This window comes from Mytilus trossulus, chromosome 6, assembly GCF_036588685.1.
Source record: "Mytilus trossulus isolate FHL-02 chromosome 6, PNRI_Mtr1.1.1.hap1, whole genome shotgun sequence".
Classification (NCBI taxonomy): Eukaryota; Metazoa; Mollusca; class Bivalvia; order Mytilida; family Mytilidae; genus Mytilus; species Mytilus trossulus.
In genome coordinates, this window is record NC_086378.1 from 60,700,734 (window position 1) to 60,723,648 (window position 22,915).

Consider the following 22,915-nt stretch of genomic DNA (forward strand, 5'->3'; position numbering starts at 1 on the left):
AGGTGTGAGGCAGGGGGTAAAAATTGTTGCAAATTTTGTTTAATTGAAATCGATTTTATATATATATATATCCTTATTGGTCAATTAATTTTTCCCGAATCAAGTGAAGAGGTGGTAAGAGGGTCAGTAAAAACACTTTATAAATTAACTGTTTTTATCCTACCTGGAACTTTTGATGTCGTCCCTTAGTTCGTTGTGATCCAATAGAACATAAATTCGGTTAAAAAAATCCCTTCAGCCGTTTTATTTCAAAACATAGATAAAACTAAAAATATGTATACAAATAATGCACTTATAATAATATTCAGATTGATACACTTCTTTATTATTTTTTTTTTTTTTTGCAGTTCTGGTTCTGTGTTGCATTTCTATGGTTGACTCAACATGTTCAACAAACCCATGTGATATATCTACAGAAAAATCAATAATAGCCAGCATGGTTCAGTGCATGCTTCAATCCATAGAAAACAAGATGAAAGGTAAATTAAAACTTTTACTTGTGGCAAATGGAAAAAGATAATGAGAAACAAGCAATGTTTAATACTTTAAAATATATCACAGTCTCTGGTGAGGGCAATGCATATGATAATTTTTAATGTCGAGATCTTTTATAGCCGACTTATTTTCAGCTATTTAACAACTCTAAGGTGTTGAATTGTCTTTTTTTTTTTTTAAATAAGATAGACATGTGGTAGGGTAGATTTCAATGAGATGCGTTTTCAACTTGGTTACTTTTCGTTAACGTCGCTGGTTGAGATTTGTTTTCCCCAGGGTATCACAAGCCCAGTAGTCAACACCTTCTTGTGCTGACATGAATTATCATTGATATTGTTATATTTATAAATTAACTGTTTACAAAATTTTGAATTTTTTGAAATACTTAGGCTTTTATACCTCAGACATAGATTACCTTAGCTGTATTTGGCAACAGTTTTAGGAATTTTGGATCTCAATGCTCTTCAACTTTGTTCTTTATTTGTTTTTTTTTAATTTTTTTTTGGATTCGAGCGTCACTGGTGAGTCTTTTGTAGACGAAACGCGCGTCTAGCGTATATATAAAATTTAGTCCTGGTATCTATGATGAGTTTATTTACAACCACTGGGTTGATGCAACTGCTGGTGGCGATTTATGTCCCCGAGGGTATCACGAGCCCAGTAGTCAGCACCTTTTTGTGCTGACATAAATTATCATTGATATTGTTATATTTATAAATTAACTGTTTACATAATTTTGAATTTTTTGAAATACTAAGGCTTTTCTACCTCAGACATAGATTACCTTAGCTGTATTTGGCAACACTTTTAGGAATTTTGAATCTCAATGCTCTTCAACTTTGCACTTTATTTGTTTTTTTTAAATTTTTTTTTGGATTCGAGCGTCACTGGTGGGTCTTTTGTAGACGAAACGCGCGTCTAGCGTATATATAAAATTTAGTCCTGGTATCTATGATGAGTTTATTTACAACCACTGGGTTGATGCAACTGCTTGTGGCGATTTATGTCCCCGAGGGTATCACGAGCCAAGTAGTCAGCACCTTTTTGTGCTGACATAAATTATCATTGATATTGTTATATTTATAAATTAACTGTTTACATAATTTTGAATTTTTTGAAATACTAAGGCTTTTCTACCTCAGACATAGATTACCTTAGCTGTATTTGGCAACACTTTTAGGAATTTTGAATCTCAATGCTCTTCAACTTTGCACTTTATTTGGCTTTTTTATGTTTTTTTGGATTTGAGTGTCACTGATGAGTCTTTTGTAGACGAAACGCGCGTCTAGCGTATATATAAAATTTAGTCCTGGTGTCTATGATAAGTTTATTTATAACAACTCGGTTGATGCCACTGCTGGTGGAGATTTATATCCCCGAGGGTTTCACAAGCTCAGTAGTCAGCACATTTTTGTGCTGAAATGAATTATCATTGATATTGTTATATTTATAAATTAACTGTTTTCAAAATTTAGAATTTTTTTGAAATACTAAGGCTTTTCTACCTCAGGCATAGATTACCTTAGGTGTATTTGGCAACACTTTTAGGATTTTGGATCTCAATGCTCTTCAACTTTGTATTTCATTTGGCTTTTTTAAACTTTTTTGGATTCGAACGTCACTGATGAGTCTTTTGTAGTCGAAACGCGAGTCTGGCGTATATATGAAATTTAGTCCTGGTATCTATGATGAGTTTATTTAAAACTTCGTGAACAGCCGAAAGTGAAACAAATACTAGTTAGCGAATTTTCATTTCATCATCGAGCGATGTTCTTGGCTTTAGAGGTTCCATATTTATTTCAACAGCATCTGGTGAGTGCACTGCCACTAAGAACTGTCCAGCCGGTTGGAAAAAATACAAAACTAACTGCTACTTTTTTTCACCTGATGGTAAAAATTGGCATGATGCTGCGGTAGGTCTCATTTATTTTTACCTACGAAGGTTATGATCGACATATTTCCTTTCATCTGGTAAATTCAATTAAATCAAGAGCTATTCAATTATGTATTCAGAGTTGGATCATTACTTCCCTGATGAAAGTACAGGTTACAATTCCCCCTTCGTTTAACCAAGATGCATAATATTAGTTTTAAAATCTGATATATTTTATAGCAGCTTGAAATTTTAACAAAAAAAAACCTTGCAAGGATATTGGATAAATAGTGAGTGGTTTGTTGTATATTCAGATGATAAAGGATTGTATAGAAAACAGTGTAGGTACAAAAAATGTATACAATCATGTACTAATATAATTACAACCGGCTTTTGTTATGCTACTATACAAAGGTTGTCATTTGTTTTCTATAGTATATTTTGTCAACACTTCGTGATCTTATTAATATTCCTAAATAGTGTGCGGGTTAATTTTGAAAATTACTGAACGGTCAAAAAAAGAAATTTAAAGCTACTGCGTTTAATGCTTTGTTATTGTCGTGCGGTATATAACATGCATATGCTATCACTGTCATTCCAGAAACAATGTCAAACTATGGGAGGATACCTTGCAAAAATTACAGACTCAGAAGAAAACTCATGGGTTGTTGACATGATCACAAGTTAGTATATTTCATATACATGATACATATGGCACAAACATTGGAATATGTTTGGGACATATGTTATCAAAATTTGACAAAATAAACAAAAGTAAGGGAAAAATGTGTAAAAATATTTTTTTAAGATATCTAAAATAAATTCAAACTAAATGAAAAATATGATTATATATTTTTTTATTTCAATCAAGGTTTTATTGTATACTTGTTGACTGTAAAAGGAAGTGAAGTGTCCCCATAAGGTGAAACTATTGTCCTAAGACGAAGCTGAGGGCAATATTTGTATCCTAGTTTTTTCAAAATCTTCCAATCCTGTAGCGGTATTGGAAATTTCCCGAAATATAATGACGCTTGTGGTCAAATAGTTTTATCGAGGTCAACTAGTTTTTTCGAGGTCTAATGTTTTGAAACTACTGACCAGTTCAATAGTTAAACGTTTGTAATTTGAAAAATATATTCAAAATATTCAAAATATTTTTTACTTATTTTTATATAGAATATATAAATGAGTTATAATAAACGGTATTAACAAACAGTATTTTGCCAAAATTTACATTTAACCAAACCCTATACGTTGCAATGTTCTCTCATTGCATGAACTGTTTACTTAATTAAGAAAATGTTTAATAATACCATTTAGAGCTACTCAAATAGTTTAACAAATGACAATTGATTGATGTATAGAAATAATAATGATATCATTTATACTTTTTAATTTAGACGATATGTATTAATGTGTCAAAAAAAGGTAAAACAAAAAAAAAAGTACTAAACTCTGATGAAAATTCAAAAAGGAAAGTCCTTAACCTAATAGCAAAATCAGATAAAAAAATCCACATTAATCAACTGTCATATTCCTGAGTTGGTACAGGCATCTTCAGATGCAGAAAATGGGGGATTGACCTCTCACTTGTATGACAGTCGCATTGATTTTCATTATATCTTCAACGAAGCGTGAACAATACTCTTTAGGGTATATTTTGTTTTAAAGAATTGTTTTTTAAGTATCAAATGTCCGTTATATTTATTTTACTTAAAGAAGACTGGTACACAAATCTTTACAGACAGTATGGTTTAATTGATAAATTAAAACATAATTATTATTATTATTATTATTATTATTATTATTATTATTATTATTATTATTATTATCATTATTATTATTATTATTTTTATTATTATTATTATAATTATTATTATTCTTATCAGTCTTCTTAATTGTAAAATTTACCTTAATTCAAATTCAAAACTACGGTGTAGTATTTATATCACTTTTAAAACATTTTTTTTCTTTAAAAATCTGCCTACACAGCTATAAATGACATCGCCGTCTTACTGACGATGTTTAGCGTACATGTTCACTTGTGAGGTCATTTTGTTTTGTATACATAATTGCCTCTTCATAAACAGTCAACTTTTTCTATGATATGTGTTTGTTATTATTTAAACAGAATCGGTTAAGCACAAATATGGCTATTGGATGGGTATGGCAGATTTTAAAAAAGAAGGAGACTGGAGATGGGTTAATGACTCTTCAGCAGTCAGTTATTCTAACTGGAATCGAGGCAACCCAAACAATTCTAGGAATGAAGACTGTGGTCATTTTTGGTCAGAAGTTAATTATGAATGGAATGATGCAAAATGCCAAACAGATCAAATGGGATATATTTGTGAATGTTCAGATGTAAGTTTATAACTATACACGACTGTTCTCATTTTCATGTCTACAGGGTTTTTTTTATTTTAGCCTCAGAAATATTTGATCTTATGGTAGGTTTGAAATTAATATAAATGTTCCACGTGTAAGTTGTGAATTTGTTTAGAAAAGAAATGTCTGATTTATACTTGCATGGATCATCCCATCACTCTTCCGACATGCCCTCTTTGCTCGGATTATGAATTTCATAGTCATTTTTCACGGCGTTAATAAAAGAGAAAACGTTGTTTATATATTGTCGTAACAATAATGATTTTATACTTACTTCAATTAACACATAAAACAATGTAAGTAATCATTGAATTTCTCTTGATGTGTACTACATTTTGCTTCTATTAAAGCGATTCGGAACATATGAGATCAGGCTCAGATTTCGATAGAGCTCGTGTTACCCAATCTTTAATTTTCTCTACAGTGTTTTTTTTAGATTATTGTTAAACTCAATATTTAAATTAATAATCATATACTAAACTGACCCGTGTTATAATCATTCAAAAATTCATCGTGTTTATATCTATATTATTGTCAAATTACTCCTGTGGAAGTAAATTCTAAACAAGGGATCATACAGTCAAAAATTTAAAAGAAATATCAGTCGTGAGAAAAACTGCAATACAATATTTTACAGAAATAATACAAATAGTTTTTGTATTTTAAGGTCAATAAACGGACTTAATTTTGCAAAATATATAAAAAGTTTGTTATCTTTGATAGTCATTTTACGTGACAATTGTTTTAAATTTTCTTCGCTAAAGATGTCAATTTTTTTTATAGAATGAAATATGTTCGGACACATTTTTGTTTCCTTCTTCTTTTCTTATAGGCCTCGAACTGTCGTCCGTCCAAGGGATGAGAGGAAAGCAAACAGCCAGTAGAAGACAGATTATTCATTAAAGAAATCTGAACAGAAATACTTTTGTTTTCAATCTCATATATGCTAAGAATGTAAAACGTCATATAATATCATGTAAACCTTCATAATACTAGATAACCACTTTTATAAAGTTGTCTGCTTATTTTGCAATGTTTTGGATTTATGGGTTTGACTGTCCCTCTGGTATCTTTCGTCCCTCTTTTATAAATCCTTTTTGTGACAATGAAGGTGTAAAATACCAAAATAAACATGAAGAAAATTCCGCCAAAAAGGCTATTAAAACATGAGGAGTATCATACCACACTGAAAGTGTGGCCTTTGACAGTTAACAGGGTTAAATATTTGTGAACAAAAAAAAAACATATAAACAGAACAGAAAACACCTAATGGGAAAGAAATAATAATAGCTACTTTTTAATAATGCATTCTTTATTTTAAATCACTTGACTCATTTACAATATGTGGAGTTAAGAAAAAGAATTTATGAGTGATATGTTGGTTTATATCTTTCCACTGCTTCAATCAATTTCAACAATTACTTGAAAGTAAACTTTTATATTCCATTATTTAGCAAAATTTAAATCACAAATTAAAATACTGAACGGAAAGTTACTATCCAAATTGCAAAATCAGATGATATAACGCCTGAAATGGAAAACAACTGTCACATTCCTTACTTGGTACAGGCAAATATAGAAAATGGTGGATTGAATCTGGTTTCATAACGCTAAACCTCTCACTGATATGACCGTCGCATCAAATTTCGTTATATATAAAATGATGCGCGAAAAAAACAGACATAATAGGTAAAATAGTCAAAATATTGGTACAGCAGTCATCACTGTGTCACAATCCACCGTTGTAGACAGGTACTTGTATAGTATAAATCTTTACAAAATTATAATTGATGTAAAAATAACTAAATATAGTTGTACACTGTAAACCAAAGAACAGCTGGTGTTGAAATGTGAATCAAAGTTGTAGTATCAAATAGCTTCCTTTTGCAAAGTTAAAGGTGCAAAGGGGCTAGTATCCGCTTTAATGTTTACATCGGGTATACGCAGGAGTTTGACTTAAACCTTTCTTGAGTTTTCAAGCAATTTTTATTTTTTGTTTACTCTTTATATATAATAGTTGTATAAATCCAGAAGTTAGTGTACGTGCATCGAGAAATATGAGCTTTAAACGACAGTTCTTTTTTTTATATCTCGGAATCTTTAAAATAGAACATTTCTTAATTCAGGTATACTTAGTCTAATACTAATTTGCAATGTTATAAACATCATTTATGAAATTTTGCAATATTTTGAGATATTTTTGTGGACATTTTTTATCTTGTGATCACAATGTCAGTATGGACAGTAATTGTTTATTAGTGTAACCAGGTTTGAGTCATGGTATTTTTGAACTTTAGTTTCATACGAATTTTATGGGATACATATAATTACTGTACAGAGAATATCATACATTTATTAAGAACAAATGTTTTAAATGAACCTGTGTGAGTTTACTGTAGAAAATATCAATAGTTATCAAAGGTACCAGGATTATAATTTAGTACGCCAGACGCACGTTTCGTCTACATCAAGACTCATCAGTGACGCTCATATCAAAATATTTATAAAGCCAAACAAGTTCAAAAGTTGTTGAAGATCAGTCAGGATTAACCACCCTAGTACCTGCGCGTGATTTGGCTTGCACATCTTTCTCGTTTGGTTATGTTTCAATCTTGATTGTCAGATCAGAACTAAATACTTAAAATCATACGTACATGTATAGGCTCCCCTTTGTATCATTTATACATTGGTATATATGTTTGAAAAAGTTTCCGAAAAGAAGCTATTTGTGTGCATAACAAATATGTTTATATTTTAAATTGTGTTCCCCAGTGGTGTCCGTCTTCACTTTTTATAAGGAAAGTCCCAACATCTTAAAATTAGTACTTTAACATCACTGCTGCATCATTTGTTTTTATGGTGGTCATTTATACACCTTGATTTTGTTTGACAAAAAAAAACATACTAATTATAATGAACTAATTTTTATAAGAATATAGGATCATTCAACATACATGTGAATTATATTTACTGCAAGATTATGTTTAAATGTTGCTGGATTCCGAGTAATAAAGTCAACAGTAGTAAACCGCTGTTCGAATGTCCTCAATCGATTGTGAGAAAACAACAGAAACACTGAAGTACAACAAAAAACCGAAACGACAAAACAACACACACAGAAACGAACTATAAAATAAAACTAAAAACTGTCATTTGCTTGACTTGGTACAGGACAGTTTATGAAAAAAATGGAGGGTTGAACCTGGTTTTACGGCTAGCCAAAAGTCGCGCTTTTATGGCAATGTTTAATATAACATTAAAATGACAACATTACATGGCAGGACTACAGTACAAATACATGCAAGAGGATTAAGGACACAGAAATACACAAATACACATTACAATATGACATTTCGATTTGTTAATAGTTATTAAAGGTATCAGGCGTAAAATTTAATACACCATACGTCCGTGTCGTCTAAGACTCACTAGTGACGCTCAGATAAAAAAAGTAAAGAAAGTAAAATAAGTACAAACATGAAAAAATACTTAATGTAATTGTACATTTGAAGAAGATATGGTATGATTGCTTATGACACAACTCGTTACAAGATACCATCTGACAGACATTAACACTTATAGATCACAGTACTACATGGTGTGCTGTCTTAAACTATTCAACATAGTGACTATATCATATAGTCAGCAATAAAAGTCCCCGAAATCCCTAAGGTAAAAAAAAATTGAAACGAGAAAACTAACAGCCTTTTAAATGTAGAAGAAATGAACGAAAAAGAAATATGAAGCACAGCAACAAATGACCACCATTGAATTATAGGCTTCTGATGACTTAGGACAGGAACATACACACATAATGAGATAAGATTAAAATGAAAGAGGACTTCATCCTCCCAACCCAACCCAACCTTGGATAATGGTGTAACAGTACAATATAAAAACGAACAATAAAAATCAGTTGAAAAAGGTTAAACTTATCAGATGAATAAAGTGCATACAATGTACGTATATCACATTAATATATATCTACTTTTAATTTACTGATGAAAAATTGAAATCAATATTAGTACCAATAAAAATGTAAAACAGGCAACAGTAGTAAATCGCTGTTCCAAACATCATTTGAGAAAAACATATTGGAACAAAAACAAAACGACGATACAACATACATAGAAACGAACTACAATTACGCGTCATAATTCTGACTTAGTACGGGATCTTTTATGAAAAAAGGTGGGTTGCAACTGGTGTAATGGCTAGTCGAAACCTCGCGCTTTATAGCAATGTTATTAATACCGCTTAACTGACAACGTTACATGTCAGGAATACAGTACAAATAAATGCAAAAACACTCGGGACAAAGAATTTCAGTATTATATTATATGATAGTACATATTAACCACAGAATGACAACGAATATCTAAAATTGATTTATATCAGTACTCAAAAATAGCATGATAGAATTACGAACTGTGCGTCACACGAATGTACCATCGCCGCGAAATATGGCATTATCATATGTCATTTTCTAAAAAAGGATAGAAATCGAGATTAGGTTTGTCATGATGTTTCTCATGTTATTTGATTTGTTTTATAACAATTACCAAAATATTGTAATAGAATTATGTTAGTAACTGTGTGGAAGTACAGTGTAAAGAGTTAAAAATTCATAACTGTCAATAACAAAAAAAGGACCACCAAAAGCACATATTATATCTAAAATATATAAAGATTTTTTTACACTCCAAAAATAGTTAACTTTTTTTCATATATTTCATTACAAAAGATTATGATAAGTTGTTTGGTAGTACACATGTAGTAGTTAAAAGTTAGGAAATGGTTTAAAGCACTGAAAGATAAGTTATAGAACACATACAAGAGACCAAAATGACACGTTCTTTTTATTTTGTTTTGTGTAATTTAGTAACCAATACATAGTTATGACCTTGTAATGTTAAAAACAAGTCCTGAGGTGTGATTTGGTTATACTATTTTTGTTTAGTATATGACACTATGTGAAGCGCACTGATTTGTATAACGATGAATTCAACATTTCCTTCTTAAGAATGCCGTGTAGAATTTACGGTATAACACCACCACATTGTTGTCTGTTTTGTCGGCCGATACAAACACAAACCGCTGGGAAAGTTGTTATTCTTTGAATTGGTGTATTATGTAGATTTATTTTTTTCTGAATTGTTTTCAAAATGTGATATTCGAATATCCATACATTTATAAAACACAAATCAAGAAAATGTTTTATAAAATATTTCTTGTTTACACCAACTTTTACAAAACGAGGAAAATCGTCTTTTGTCACCTGACGACACTATTTCCAATATATTTAAGATGGAGGACGATACGTTGTTCTTTTTATAAAGCGTTTTTAACCTCTATGTCTTGGACGATATTGATCAGGTAATAACATGGCCATAGGGATCATATCTAGGCTCCGACGGTTCATAGTTTTATGTTAAAGAAGTATTCTACATTGACGTATACATAGTTAAACGTATACGTAATTGAACGTAAACTATCGATCCTTAGATTTGTCTTGCAAAATTATAGAATAAGCTTTTCTATATCTTTTAAATTTTCAATGCACAAATTCATTGCAATATGTAATTATTGGTAAAACTAGTGGGTCGAAATGCTTTCATTTGCAGGTCGATTGGTTAGAATTTGTAACGAATGTTGTGATAAATAGAGTGTCTAGTCTGACTGTGGTCTTTGTAAATCGCCCGTAATAGTTTAGAATTAACCCTAATTAGATAAAAATATTGATCGACAATGCACCTTCGCCACTTTCGTCAAATAGTCTTAAATTCGGTTGTCGATGAGATTTTCCTTTGGAGAAAGTGATATTTTTTTTTTTTCTTTTTCTTTTAATTTCCAGTCTACATTTAAATTTTACGGACGCCATCACGAGTTGGTTGACCGTTATGGAATAACCGTTTCACAAATGATATCGGATATGTTCCTTATACGTCGTAACTACAATTTCCTTCCCTTTAAGGAATGTGACCTACCGAGTTAAACCTTTTATCGGATTTGTTATCACAAATGCCACGACAGGTGCCTAGAGTGGAGCAGGATCTGCTTACCCTTCCGGAGCACATGTGATCACCCCTAGTTTTTGGAGAGGTTCGTGTTGTTTATTCTTTAGTTTTCTATGTTGTGTCATGTGTACTATTGTTTGTCTCTTTGTCTTTTTCATTTTTAGCCATGGCGTTGTCAGTTTATTTTAGATTTATGAGTTTGACTGTCCCTTTGGTATCTTTCGTCCCTTTTTTAAACACTATTGTTTGAAAATCATTAAAACGGGAATTTTACAGCTTTTCTTTTGTTCAACTTATATGACAGTATCATGATGAGTAAGCATTGCCAAAACGGTCGATATTAAAAGCGTGCAATTCATAGGATTAAATAATTTTAAAAGGCATGACTATTAAACAAAATAAACATTTATTTTGAAATATCGACTTGTATAAACTTTAAAAAAAAAAAAAAAAAAAGTTTTATCATGTTAATATCAACTAACAACACCGTTGAATTTCTGTTCATTTGAATATAATGGTGTTTTTTTTTACATTACTAATCGAATGAAGGGAAATAATATTAAATCTTTCCAAGAATTGTTTAAAAACACGAACAACAAACATTTTGATATATGACACCTTAAAATTGTCAGCAAAACTATTTTGAATATTGACTTATATGAAACATGAACGACATAACCTTTCGTGTATCTATATGTTACTGTGTGATATGATATTACTGTAATAAAATATCAATACATAGTACATTTTTGTACATGTATCATGTATAAATAAATGCTTATATTTCACCAGCTAGAAAGACGGACATGTTTGCGTACTTAGACGTTTTCCAGATGATTAAAAAATGTCCACTTATCTGGGTGTTAACAAGAGTTGTAAATAACAAAATTCTTATTTTCAACAGTTATGGTCATTGATTCTTTTCTGTAAACAATATTATTACCCCCGTGTTTATCTGAACTCTGAAACATGTCTAATAAAGTTGAGTCTACATTCATTTACTTGTACAGTCTGATTATATATTTTATTAACCATTCGTATATACTTTTTAATAATATGTAAGTTGGTTTTACTCGTCTTTGACACATATTTCATTTTCACAATAAGTCTTACGTCTGATTCAATTAGCATGAATACAGATTGGTTTCTGTGGCTTCTCTCTCAAGATCGCTGCATTCAGTAGAAAGACTGGAGTCAATACAATTTTTCTAACTTTGATATAGAAATAAAATAATACGGCCTTGAACAACCAACATACCGCATAGTCATCATTTTAAAAACCTTAAGGTGGTACCTAACACTACAGGGAGATAACTCTGTAATATCAGCTAAACGTTTTAATGACGTTGTGTTGTAAGGGAATAAAAAGCTTTTCAATGATCAAAATTAGTGTTTCCCAAACTGCTATATAACCAGTGTAATTTTTCTGATAAAATGCTTGGTTCAAATTTTTTGAATTTTTTTATATTTTTGTCAGATGGTCAAAGTAAATATTTATTCAAAATTTTATAAATATTAAACGAGCCAAACTAATTTTAGTCAAGGTGTTGGGTACCACCTTAAATGAAAAATGTAAAACAATTCAAACGAGAAAACGTACTTGCAATAGCAATACAATGAATGAAAAACACATAAAGTATGTTAAGCAGCAAAAACGACATCCACTGATAGTTTGACAATTTGTTTCCTGTGAGCAATGTGGAGCAGGGGGGAGCAGGATCTGCTTACCTTTTCGGAGCACCTGAGATCTCCCCTAGTTTTTGGTGGGGTTCGTGTTGTTTATTCTTTAGTTTTCTATGTTGTGTCATGTGTATTATTGTTTTTCTGTTTGTCTTTTTCATTTTTAGCCATGGCGGTCAGTTTGTTTTAGATTTATGAGTTTGACTGTCCCTTTGTTATCTTTCGTCCATCTTTTACTAAGCGTTTTGGTCTAGCAGTACATTCATATCGCATTTACATAGTACATACATCGTGACACTATGCTTATAATGGTTGAAACTTTACAGTTGAGCTGCAAGCTATCATCTATCTCCACAGAAAATTAATACAGAATGTCATCTTCCCAACATGCATATATATGTAAGATGATTACATTGGTTACACCCTAATGTGATTAATCAGATGGGATATTTGTTTTTGTAATTTTTACGAACAAACATGCCTATGGTAATATTTGCTTTTAATATCTTCATTGCATGCCTAGAAAAGACGTATCATATTCTAAGTCTAGACTTCTCGTTAAATACTGTATTCATGTGATCCTTTCGTGAGTAAACCATATTACTATTTCATCTAGGTGGAAATACTGAAGAAGATTTGTAGATGTTATAACGATTGTGTTCTGTATAGTTACGTAAAAGGCATGTTTCATTAACATTAAAATTGTAATGAATTTAGTAAAAGTAGAAATAAAAGGAATAGCTGCATGAGTATAGACTGTAACTTCTCTAACCTTTAATCAACGGGCCATCACTCAGATAATTAATTAAGGTGGTACCCAACACTTGAACTAAAATTAATTTGGCTCGTTTAATTTTCTTAAAATTTTGACAAAGTATTAATTTTGACCCTTTGACAAAAATATATCAATTTTAAAAAAATTGAACCAACCGTTTAATCAGAAAAATTACACTGGTTATATAGCAGTTTGGCAAAAACTTATTTTGATCATTGAGAAGCTTAATATTCCGGTAACAATATAACGTCATTAAAACGTTTTTCTGATTTTACAGAGTTATCTCCCTGTAGTGTTAGGTACCACCTTAAATACATGTGAAAATCAATTTTAACTGTTTAATAATAAAAAAAATGAAAAGTCATCATTTAAACGTCACAAAAAAGTGTTCAAAAATGATTACACCCGCAATTTATTCACAGTTTGCTTTTGTGTTACTGCCATCAAAAAGTGAATGTAGAGAATAATAAAAAGTACGTAGGTCTTTATTTTCGATACCCCTATGTGTCCTTTTCTTCATTGTGTTTTAAATCAACGACATAACAGTTATAGAGTTTGCTTTAACCTGATTGATTCTATAGACAAATTTTGTACAGTTAAGTGACAAATTCCTCCTTCATCAAAAGCTGGCTGTCAATTTCCCGCTTCAAGATCTTTAAATAATTTTCATTATTGCCACTTCTGAAACGATTTTGGAAATTAATACATTCAACAGATGACAAATTTGAGATCTCTTCTCCGTTTTGATAGTGATAAAGTTGACTTTATCATTTTAATTGGCCATGATTATTTCTCTTACCAATTAAAATGTGGGCCTCAATTGGATAACTTGAAACAAGTTTTACTATTTGCATTTTTTTTTAATAATTGTTTCCTCATAGCTTGATAAGATGTATCATACTTATGGTAACCCGGATTATTCCCATACGGAAGGCACCCACTATAGGTGGGAAAGTAGGAGTCCACTTTGGCAATGATTACAGAGATACGCAACGAATTGACGACTTCAGACTCATGGTGGAAGATGGAGACTCTAGTGATAATTTAAGGAATCATTGCACTGACTTTGAGAAGGGTCCGTAGATTTGTGTATTTATCGATCAGTGTGTCCTTTTCAAGTGGCAGTTCAAACTTCTATCCTTTAACCCATGCCTACCTACAGGGAAGCACCAACCAATAAATGACATTCTTTCAGTCATAAATATGCATAATAAATGCCAACTCACCATTAATCAATTATAATAAATTAATCAATAAAGAATAAATCTAATATATTAGAAATTATAGACATCACGCCAACCAATATTTTCTTTGACTTCTAAAATGTCGCTGACTGGGTTCAAAGCGAGATTGAAGCCTGGTCACACTGCATTATTTTTTTCATAATTTCAAAGTTTCATAAAAAAAAATATACTGGAAAGACTGGAATTTCTTCTCTTATTTAACACTTTATTTTTTAACTGTTTCATTTTTTATAGTTTTTTTTGTTACAATTCAACCTACTGTGAGCTTTTATTTCATTTTCATTAGCTTTTTAATCAGATATTCTTTACAGCGAAACACACCCTTCTGTGTGTATGTAATAATGTGAAGTATAATTGGATTAAAACATGTATACACTAGGTACAAATAAGTTTATAAAAAAGTGCACCGCGTCGAATTATACGGCCGCTCAAAACATTGTTCATGCTTTATGAAATCATGTCAACCTAATTGCACTCTGAATTCAGAAGAAACTTCATACATCAAAGCCATTAATTAACAGTTAGGGTGCACAGAACAAAGTGTAAAATAATTGTAATTCAGGAAACAAAAGAGATATAAGTATTAATTAGTCTTGCTTTTTTATTCCACATTATAATGACGTGTTGTGATAATGGAACAAAAACACACTAAATTGAACACTTAAAAATCAATTGCATAAGCATACAGGGATATACAGATTGACCAGTGTGGTTATAAATGAAAATATATTTGACTTAGAAAGACTCTGAAGTGTGTCAGTGTGTTAAGCAATGGTTGTTTTCAGTTATCAAACTCCTCAATTGATTACGATTAGTGGGCCGCCTCTGTTGGTGGCACGCTCCAAATAATACTTGAAATCGGTGGAATTCATTTTCGATCGAGTCATACAAAATAAAACTTGACAATTGGTATATCAATTTCCCGAAACTAACGCGACATCTAGTAGTAATAGTTGACTTGGAATCTGAAAAATGTGTTTGGTATGGTCATATGCAAATACGAACTGATTTATATATGACAAATTTGAGATCTCTTCTCCGTTTTGATAGTGATAAAGTTGACTTTATCATTTTAATTGGCCATGATTATTTCTCTTACCAATTAAAATGTGGGCCTCAATTGGATAACTTGAAACAAGTTTTACTATTTGCATTTTTTTTTAATAATTGTTTCCTCATAGCTTGATAAGGATGTATCATACTTATGGTAACCCGGATTATTCCCATACGGAAGGCACCCACTATAGGTGGGAAAGTAGGAGTCCACTTTGGCAATGATTACAGAGATACGCAACGAATTGACGACTTCAGACTCATGGTGGAAGATGGAGACTCATCTAGATAAACATACTAGCCGATTAAAAAAAAAAAAATTGTTAAGATATATTATTTATTCAAATGTTCTCTTATATCCTTGAGGCATCGTCCCCTGGTATCAACTGCATTCAAGTTACCTATGATGCTTCCTGGTTTGCTTTTGATACAGGTAGGAAAGAGACATTTACACACATTTTACATGCCTATGGCCCATAAGGTATCGCCCCCTGGTGTCAGCTGCCTTTAGGAAACCATAATGCTTTCCTATTTGCTGCTGACACAGGATGAGTCATGGACATGTTTAATTTCTACTTTCTTTTTGGCTAATTATTATATATTTAATTGATCCAACTTTTTGTGTACTATACATATGTGGATATCTATTTTTCTTTTTTTCTTTTTGGGCTACTTGTTTGTTATCTATATCAACCACACTTGCAATAAAATGCATTAGTATTAAAAAAAAAACATACTATAGATTCTTTATCTACGTATTCTTTAAGAACTTAAATAGTTCTCGTTTAACTTTTTTTTTTTTTATCTCATTGTTTGTATTGTATTATGAAAAAATTATTGATGTTGTAATGTTTATGCCCTTTGAGGCCCATAATTGGAAAATAAAATATCTTATCTTATCTTATCTTATCTTATCTTATAATGTTACCTTGTAAACTAGTGCGAAGGATCCGACTCCGTGTGCCGTTCTAGTAAAAAACGGTGTTCATATTCAGAATGTTTAGTCAAGGTGTATGTGTAGTGTTTACCACTAGACGTTAACCAATCAGTAAAAACATTCATCCTTTATTTGAAGAACAAATAAAACGCTTCAAAATAGACAATCAAATATGAAAAATATCTGAATGCATTATATGTATAATTTATACAATAATCAAATTTTTTATTATAGTGTTGGATACTGCTTCTCTATATACTCACGTAGCAACATTATGAACAGTGTAAAAACATAATAATGTTCTTGTTAACCCACAATAAACGAGTTTATCAAATATCAAAAAAGACATTGCTTGTGTTTACTTAATTGTACTTCATATTCTATGATAAAAGACGCGATCTTCATCAGACACTGCTAATGTCAGCTGAAAGATATAATCCCATTTTCTGATGACAATAGACAGTAACATCAAACTTTGTAATATTTCATGTAATTTTGACGAAGACTGTCGAATTAGCAAAGAAAAACAAATAGTATAACGGGAAACGGAAATCATCAGGCTATCGATATCTTAGACTTTGAGAGACACGGAGATTTATTAGTAATGCATTATAAGACTGGCTATCATTTACAGATAATTACAGTCATAGTCAAACACTAAGATATCCTTTTAATGTCTGATGCCATTATGTAGGATAACCTTATATATTGTGAAGCCAAGTTCACGTGAAATTAAGGCATGTAAACAGAACTAGAAACATCTCAATGTACACATTTATTGCAGTGAAATAAAAAGAAATCACGATGCTCACAGCAATACTTCGGCTGTTGTCTACTCTATAGTCGGGTTATTGCCGCTTTGACAGATTTCCCATTTTCATTCTCAATGTTATGACATGTATGTAGCAGTATCTTTAAACATATAAAAAAACAAAAACAAAATAAACAACCAAATCAATAGGTACGTTTACAAGGTACGTGTACATGAAGGTCAATTGGAATGATGGATGTGGAATTTGGGCTACAACTGGAAAATTGTTGTATTTTAGATAGTGACAAAACAATTGCCATTCAACTGTCCACATTTGGACCCTTATGAGTTGTTGCAAGGCTTCATTATGAGTAAAAAAAAGTGGCTATCACCTTAAAAACGAGACTGATGGTTTTAATTCCTCATATTGTCATATTGTGACTGCTTTTTATAATATTTACAACATTGTTTTTTTTGTTTTTTAAAGATACAAATACAATTTTCGTTGCTTAAAATTGTCGATAAACTATATGTTTGGCTTTCCAAACTTTCTTTTAAGACCGTATGTGATGAATGTTATGACAAGAGTACTTGACAAGTGTTCTCCTCTCTGATTCTTTTTACTAACGATTATAGTGAATGAAGTGTTTGGTTTACCCCGAAATAACTGATTAAAAAAAAAAAAAAAATTGTAAGTCATTCTTCACAATGAAAGAGGTTGCAATCCAAGCCTTGAAAACCTGGGTTTTACATCATTTTTCCAAGGAATGGAATATTTTCGCGTGGTCGTGAGCTCTGAATGCTCAAATGAGGGTCTGTATGGTGTTTTCTTAATTAGATTGGAATTCAATAATTGACCATGTTATAAAGAAAAAATTATAATAATTAACCAAACTATAAAGAATAGAGAGAGAATAAGTATGAAAGAATGCAGAATACATTGTAAGTGGGTGCAAAGGTGCAAAAAGAAATAGAAAAATTAACAGAAATATAAATTAGAGAGAATTAAAAAATGATTAAAAAGATACAAGAAAAAAAAACCTTCCCCTTTCAAGACCCTCTTGCACAGGGTAAATAAAATAATAGTCAGTGTCGGCTATCAAATGTACGAATGGATACACGGATATATAGTTGTATTAGAACGATGTTGTATTTAAGCAGGTATTACATGTAATATGTACACAATGTAGATGAAATATTATAGATAAACCTATTAAATTGTACTTGTTAGAATCATTTTATTAAGTATGTTTACTTTCGGCTCAAGAAAAACAAATAAAAACAAACTGTAGGTAATAGGAAAACTCGATTGTACTAGAAACATCAATTTGTAATTATCTTTTGAACCTGTTTTATATCGCATTTCTCCGTCTCGGTGATTGCATGCATGAAAGAAATCACCATTATATCTCTCTTGGGGAAATCCATCCCATTTCATTATCTGTTTTCTAGAAACAATGGTTGGAAATAGATAATACGTTCCAAAAGAACCTTGAAAAGTTAATATAATATTACCGTAGATCTGACGTTAATTGACATTGTTTCTTATAATGAAGAAAAGCATGACATGTTCCAATCCGTCTAGTAAATTGCTTTGGTACAATATGAAGAAAAATTGAATTATTTCTGAATTTGTGTAAATTCAATGATTTATTAATTCATTGATTGATTGAAATGTTGTAGTTACATACAGTGGTAAACAGTTCTACATATTTGGGACGAAGAACAAATAAAAATGAACATCCAACATGTACATCACTGTTGACGAATTTTTAGCAAAATACGTTGATAAAATTTTTTCATTCGATAAAAGGATGGGCTACAAATATCTTTTAAAGTATTTGGTTCTGTTCCTGTGGTATCTTGACAATTTATAAAAGACCATGTGGCCCGAGAACACAGTTATTTCGTAGTGCATTTCTTTTAGACAATAAATTCAAATTAAAAAAATCGCACCTGCTCTTTCTCAAAAATAGTTTTACAGTGTAGTGTACTACCAGTGAGACAAATAATATCAAAATTATAGAAACTTCTCCAAGCTCTAACTCAAAATATTGACAATTCTGTGTTAAGCGGGTGTAAAATTCAGTTTGACAGCTTCAGACGTGATAAAATTTGACCTTTTAGAACTGGACCAATTCACTACTTAACATAAAGTTTCAGCACCCAAATTTTTTTGACACGTAATTACACCCCCCTACTTAATATTTCATGCATTTAATATAAAGAAATAAATTGGGAAAGTGTATTAAATATTACATGCAAGTTATACACTGTTTACACTAGGGACTATATTCGTAAGACAACGAAAACCAAAGGACGATAACTGTGTCCTTGGACCATGTGTGTTTAAGCCGAAGAAACAAAGGGACCAATAGACGTAAGTACACCTTAGGAAACTTAGCTACAACGACCCTACATGGAGGTCTGTTCCCGAATAAATCTCTGGTGTCATCCATGTTGAATAAATGGTTTAAATTGCTCCTCAAAACTTTGCAGATCTTATATGATTTTAGGTAACAACGGATAAGTTGCATTTTACAAGTGTAAATACGTCTATGAAAATCAGGACTCAACACAAGAAAAAAAAGACTGGGCAATCGACAAGAACTCAACCAAATTCAGAGATGAAGTGGATCTAGAAGGGCAAATAGCTCATTCATCATAATATAATCTTTTATTTCGACAGTTAATACGTTTATACACACCAAAACAAATTACATTATAGAAATATTATAAATTACATTCCTTGGCAGATTCTGTTGGGGGAGGGGTTAAGGGGTTTGGAACCCCTTCTTTTTTCGGACGATCCATGCATTTGAATGCGAGCATATAGTTGGACCCCCCCCCCCCCCCCTTTAACTCAGGATTGGGAACTCCCCCTTTTTAAAATGGCTGGATATGCCCCTGAAAATTGTCTTTAAAGTTTGTCTGTGCGTGTGCATTTTAAATCTCTAAAATCCGACGTATTCTCATTTACAAATGTACCAGTAGCAGTTCAGAGCCCTTCTTCTATGTCAATCCAATTAAAAGAACTTGTCTAATTTGATATAATAATTGCTCTGAAAATGCATGAAATATTTGCAACTGGACGTAAAGCACAAAAAACTCAATAATCGACCAATCTTGTATTCTTATCTGTAAACATTTAACCACATCCAGACTATCAAGGGTACAATTAATTCTAGAATTCATACATAAACTATACTGTTATACGCGAACAACAACTTTCTTTATTGTCTAGACGCATCACTAAATATTTTATGTTAAATTGTATATATCCTGTTTAGTTCTAGTTAATGATTTTCTTAAGACCATAATTACTTTTTATCATATGTTTAGTAGTAAATACTGTAGTTTTGCATATGTGATAAATAGCCTGCTGTTTAATCCATATCGCGCAACTTTGATGCGCACCCTTTATCGCATACCCTTTATCACACCCCTACCCTTTATCGCATACCCTTTATCGCACCCCTACCCTTTATCACACCCCTACTTTTCTTTTTTTTTTTTTTTTTTTTACATAAAGTCAGTTTTGGTTTTTTTTGCTAATGAAAAATTTTCCTCATTTTTTTTTATGACGTCATTGTTTGGTATGTGACGGCACGAACGTCGTTTTCATATTGTATGTGACGTCAAGAACGTCATTTTTTTTCTTAATTTTTGGCACACTAAATGCAACTATAAAAAATACTAAAATAAACAAAATATTTTTAAAACAACAGCACGTAAATTGTAAGGTAACCAAGGTGCTTCGGATAAGTAATTGAGCAGTTCCTTTTTCAGGCCTTTAAAACAAGACAAAAGTAGAACTTAAGGTAACCCAGTGCTATGAATCAGAAAACAGTTCATATAATACTCTTCTGTTGAAACATATGATAAAGCGTATAATACATGGCAAAATCCGTATCACATGCCGTATCACCCTCGACCAATATCATCCCTCGGGCCGAAAGGCCCTTGGGCTGATATTGATGTCTCGGGATGATACGACATATGATACGGATTTTGCCATGTATTATTCTCTATATATTACTCTAGTGATATATAAAACGAAATCAAGAAATATAAAGCTTGATTATTAAGTCTACCGCGATATAATATTTCAAACCAGTAAATTTATATTTACAAAACATTCTTTTTTAAATATTGCTTACACCTAGGTATGCACATGGAACTTTTTTTCTATGTAGCATCTTATTTTGAAACAGAAGTAAAGTTTTCCATGTAACCATATGAAGCAGCCCAAAAGATTGAAATTAGTATGTAAATAAAAAATAAAAAAAGTCGTCGATCGCACACCTAAACCGAATTGGACAACCCTTTTTAAAATGTTTTTAAAGATACAAAACCGATATTAAACCGAATTATAGTCACCCTATTTATGGAAATCTGAGACTTAATACACCAGGTACCTAACAGGATAGGAAAAAAGTAAAACTTCGAGGAAAATTAAAAACTGAAAGTCTCTATTCAAATGGCTAAACCAAAAGCTCAAACACATCAAACGAATAGATAACAACTGCTATGTGTCTGAATTGGTACAGGTATTTTCCAATGATGAAAAATGGTGGATTGAACCTGGTTTTATATAGCTAGTTAAACCACTATCGCATAGAATTCCATCATTTTGACAACGATAAGTGAATTAAAAATACTACACATACCGGTAATATTATAGGTAAAACTGTCAAAATACGATTGCAACAGTCAAAGTGTTAAAATCTTAATCACGACAAAAACAATTATGTAACAAAGAAAAACAAAAAAAATACAGACAAAGCACATTAGCAAAAAGATAAAAAGACAAAAAATATAAACATTTACCATGACACCATAACAAGATGTGTAAATACCGAGCCACGCCAAAAAGACTTAACAGATAGCAGATCTAGACTAAACAACAGTTAAAACAGTCCAAAGGGCAAATAAAAAAGTACTATCACACGTTAGTTTCAAGCTCCTCAACGCTGAATCGGTAAATATTCCCAATAATCTATATAGATCGAAATATTGTTATTTGCTTAACGTCCAGTTGCAAATATCTTTCGGGTACTACATATATGCGATTCATATGCAAGTACGTGTTAAGGAGATGTAGTTTGATTGCCCATGTGACATCTATCCATCCTAAAGACTGTATGAATATGTATATGATGTATTTTCCGAGTATGATGATTGATTAAATGCGACTTATAATTAGTTTCTAAGTATACAGTATTTAGCTATAAGCACTTTCAGATTACAGTGAATAAACTTTTACTTCCCCATATTGAGTGCTTTAAACAGTTTAGCGGGCGTTAGAACCAAAAAAAAAAATTAGAGCATTTCCAATATTTGCAATGTTGGCTCAATTTTAAGGGAACTGGACCAAATCCATTGTTAATAAAATGACAAAAAACAAGTACAAGATAATACAAAGTACCATTTGTTATATGTATGTAAACAAAAAATGTCAACTTTAGTCATTTTACACTATTCACGAGTAGGTACATAATAATGTAAACATCTACATGAAAATAAAAACAAATCTCTCTTCTAGCTATTTATACAGTATTGTGGTTTGGAAAACAATTTATACAGTTTAGCGAGCGTTCGAACCAAAAAAAAAATTGTGGCATTTCCAATATTTGTTCAGGTGCCTTTTACAATGTTGGCTCAATGTTAAGGGAACGGGACCAAATTCATTGTTAGAAAAT

General features: G+C 31.3%; 1 protein-coding gene across 1 annotated transcript; it reads left to right on the top strand.

The window, feature by feature from the left end:
* Nucleotides 1-340: 340 nt before the first annotated feature.
* LOC134722868 (perlucin-like protein) lies at nucleotides 341-5,649 on the top strand (the record flags this gene model as incomplete). Its single annotated transcript, XM_063586500.1, has 5 exons — nucleotides 341-479; nucleotides 2,302-2,408; nucleotides 2,970-3,051; nucleotides 4,500-4,732; nucleotides 5,589-5,649. Coding segments are annotated over 5 exons (591 nt in total), but the record flags the coding sequence as incomplete, so codon positions are not given.
* Nucleotides 5,650-22,915: the final 17,266 nt, after the last annotated feature.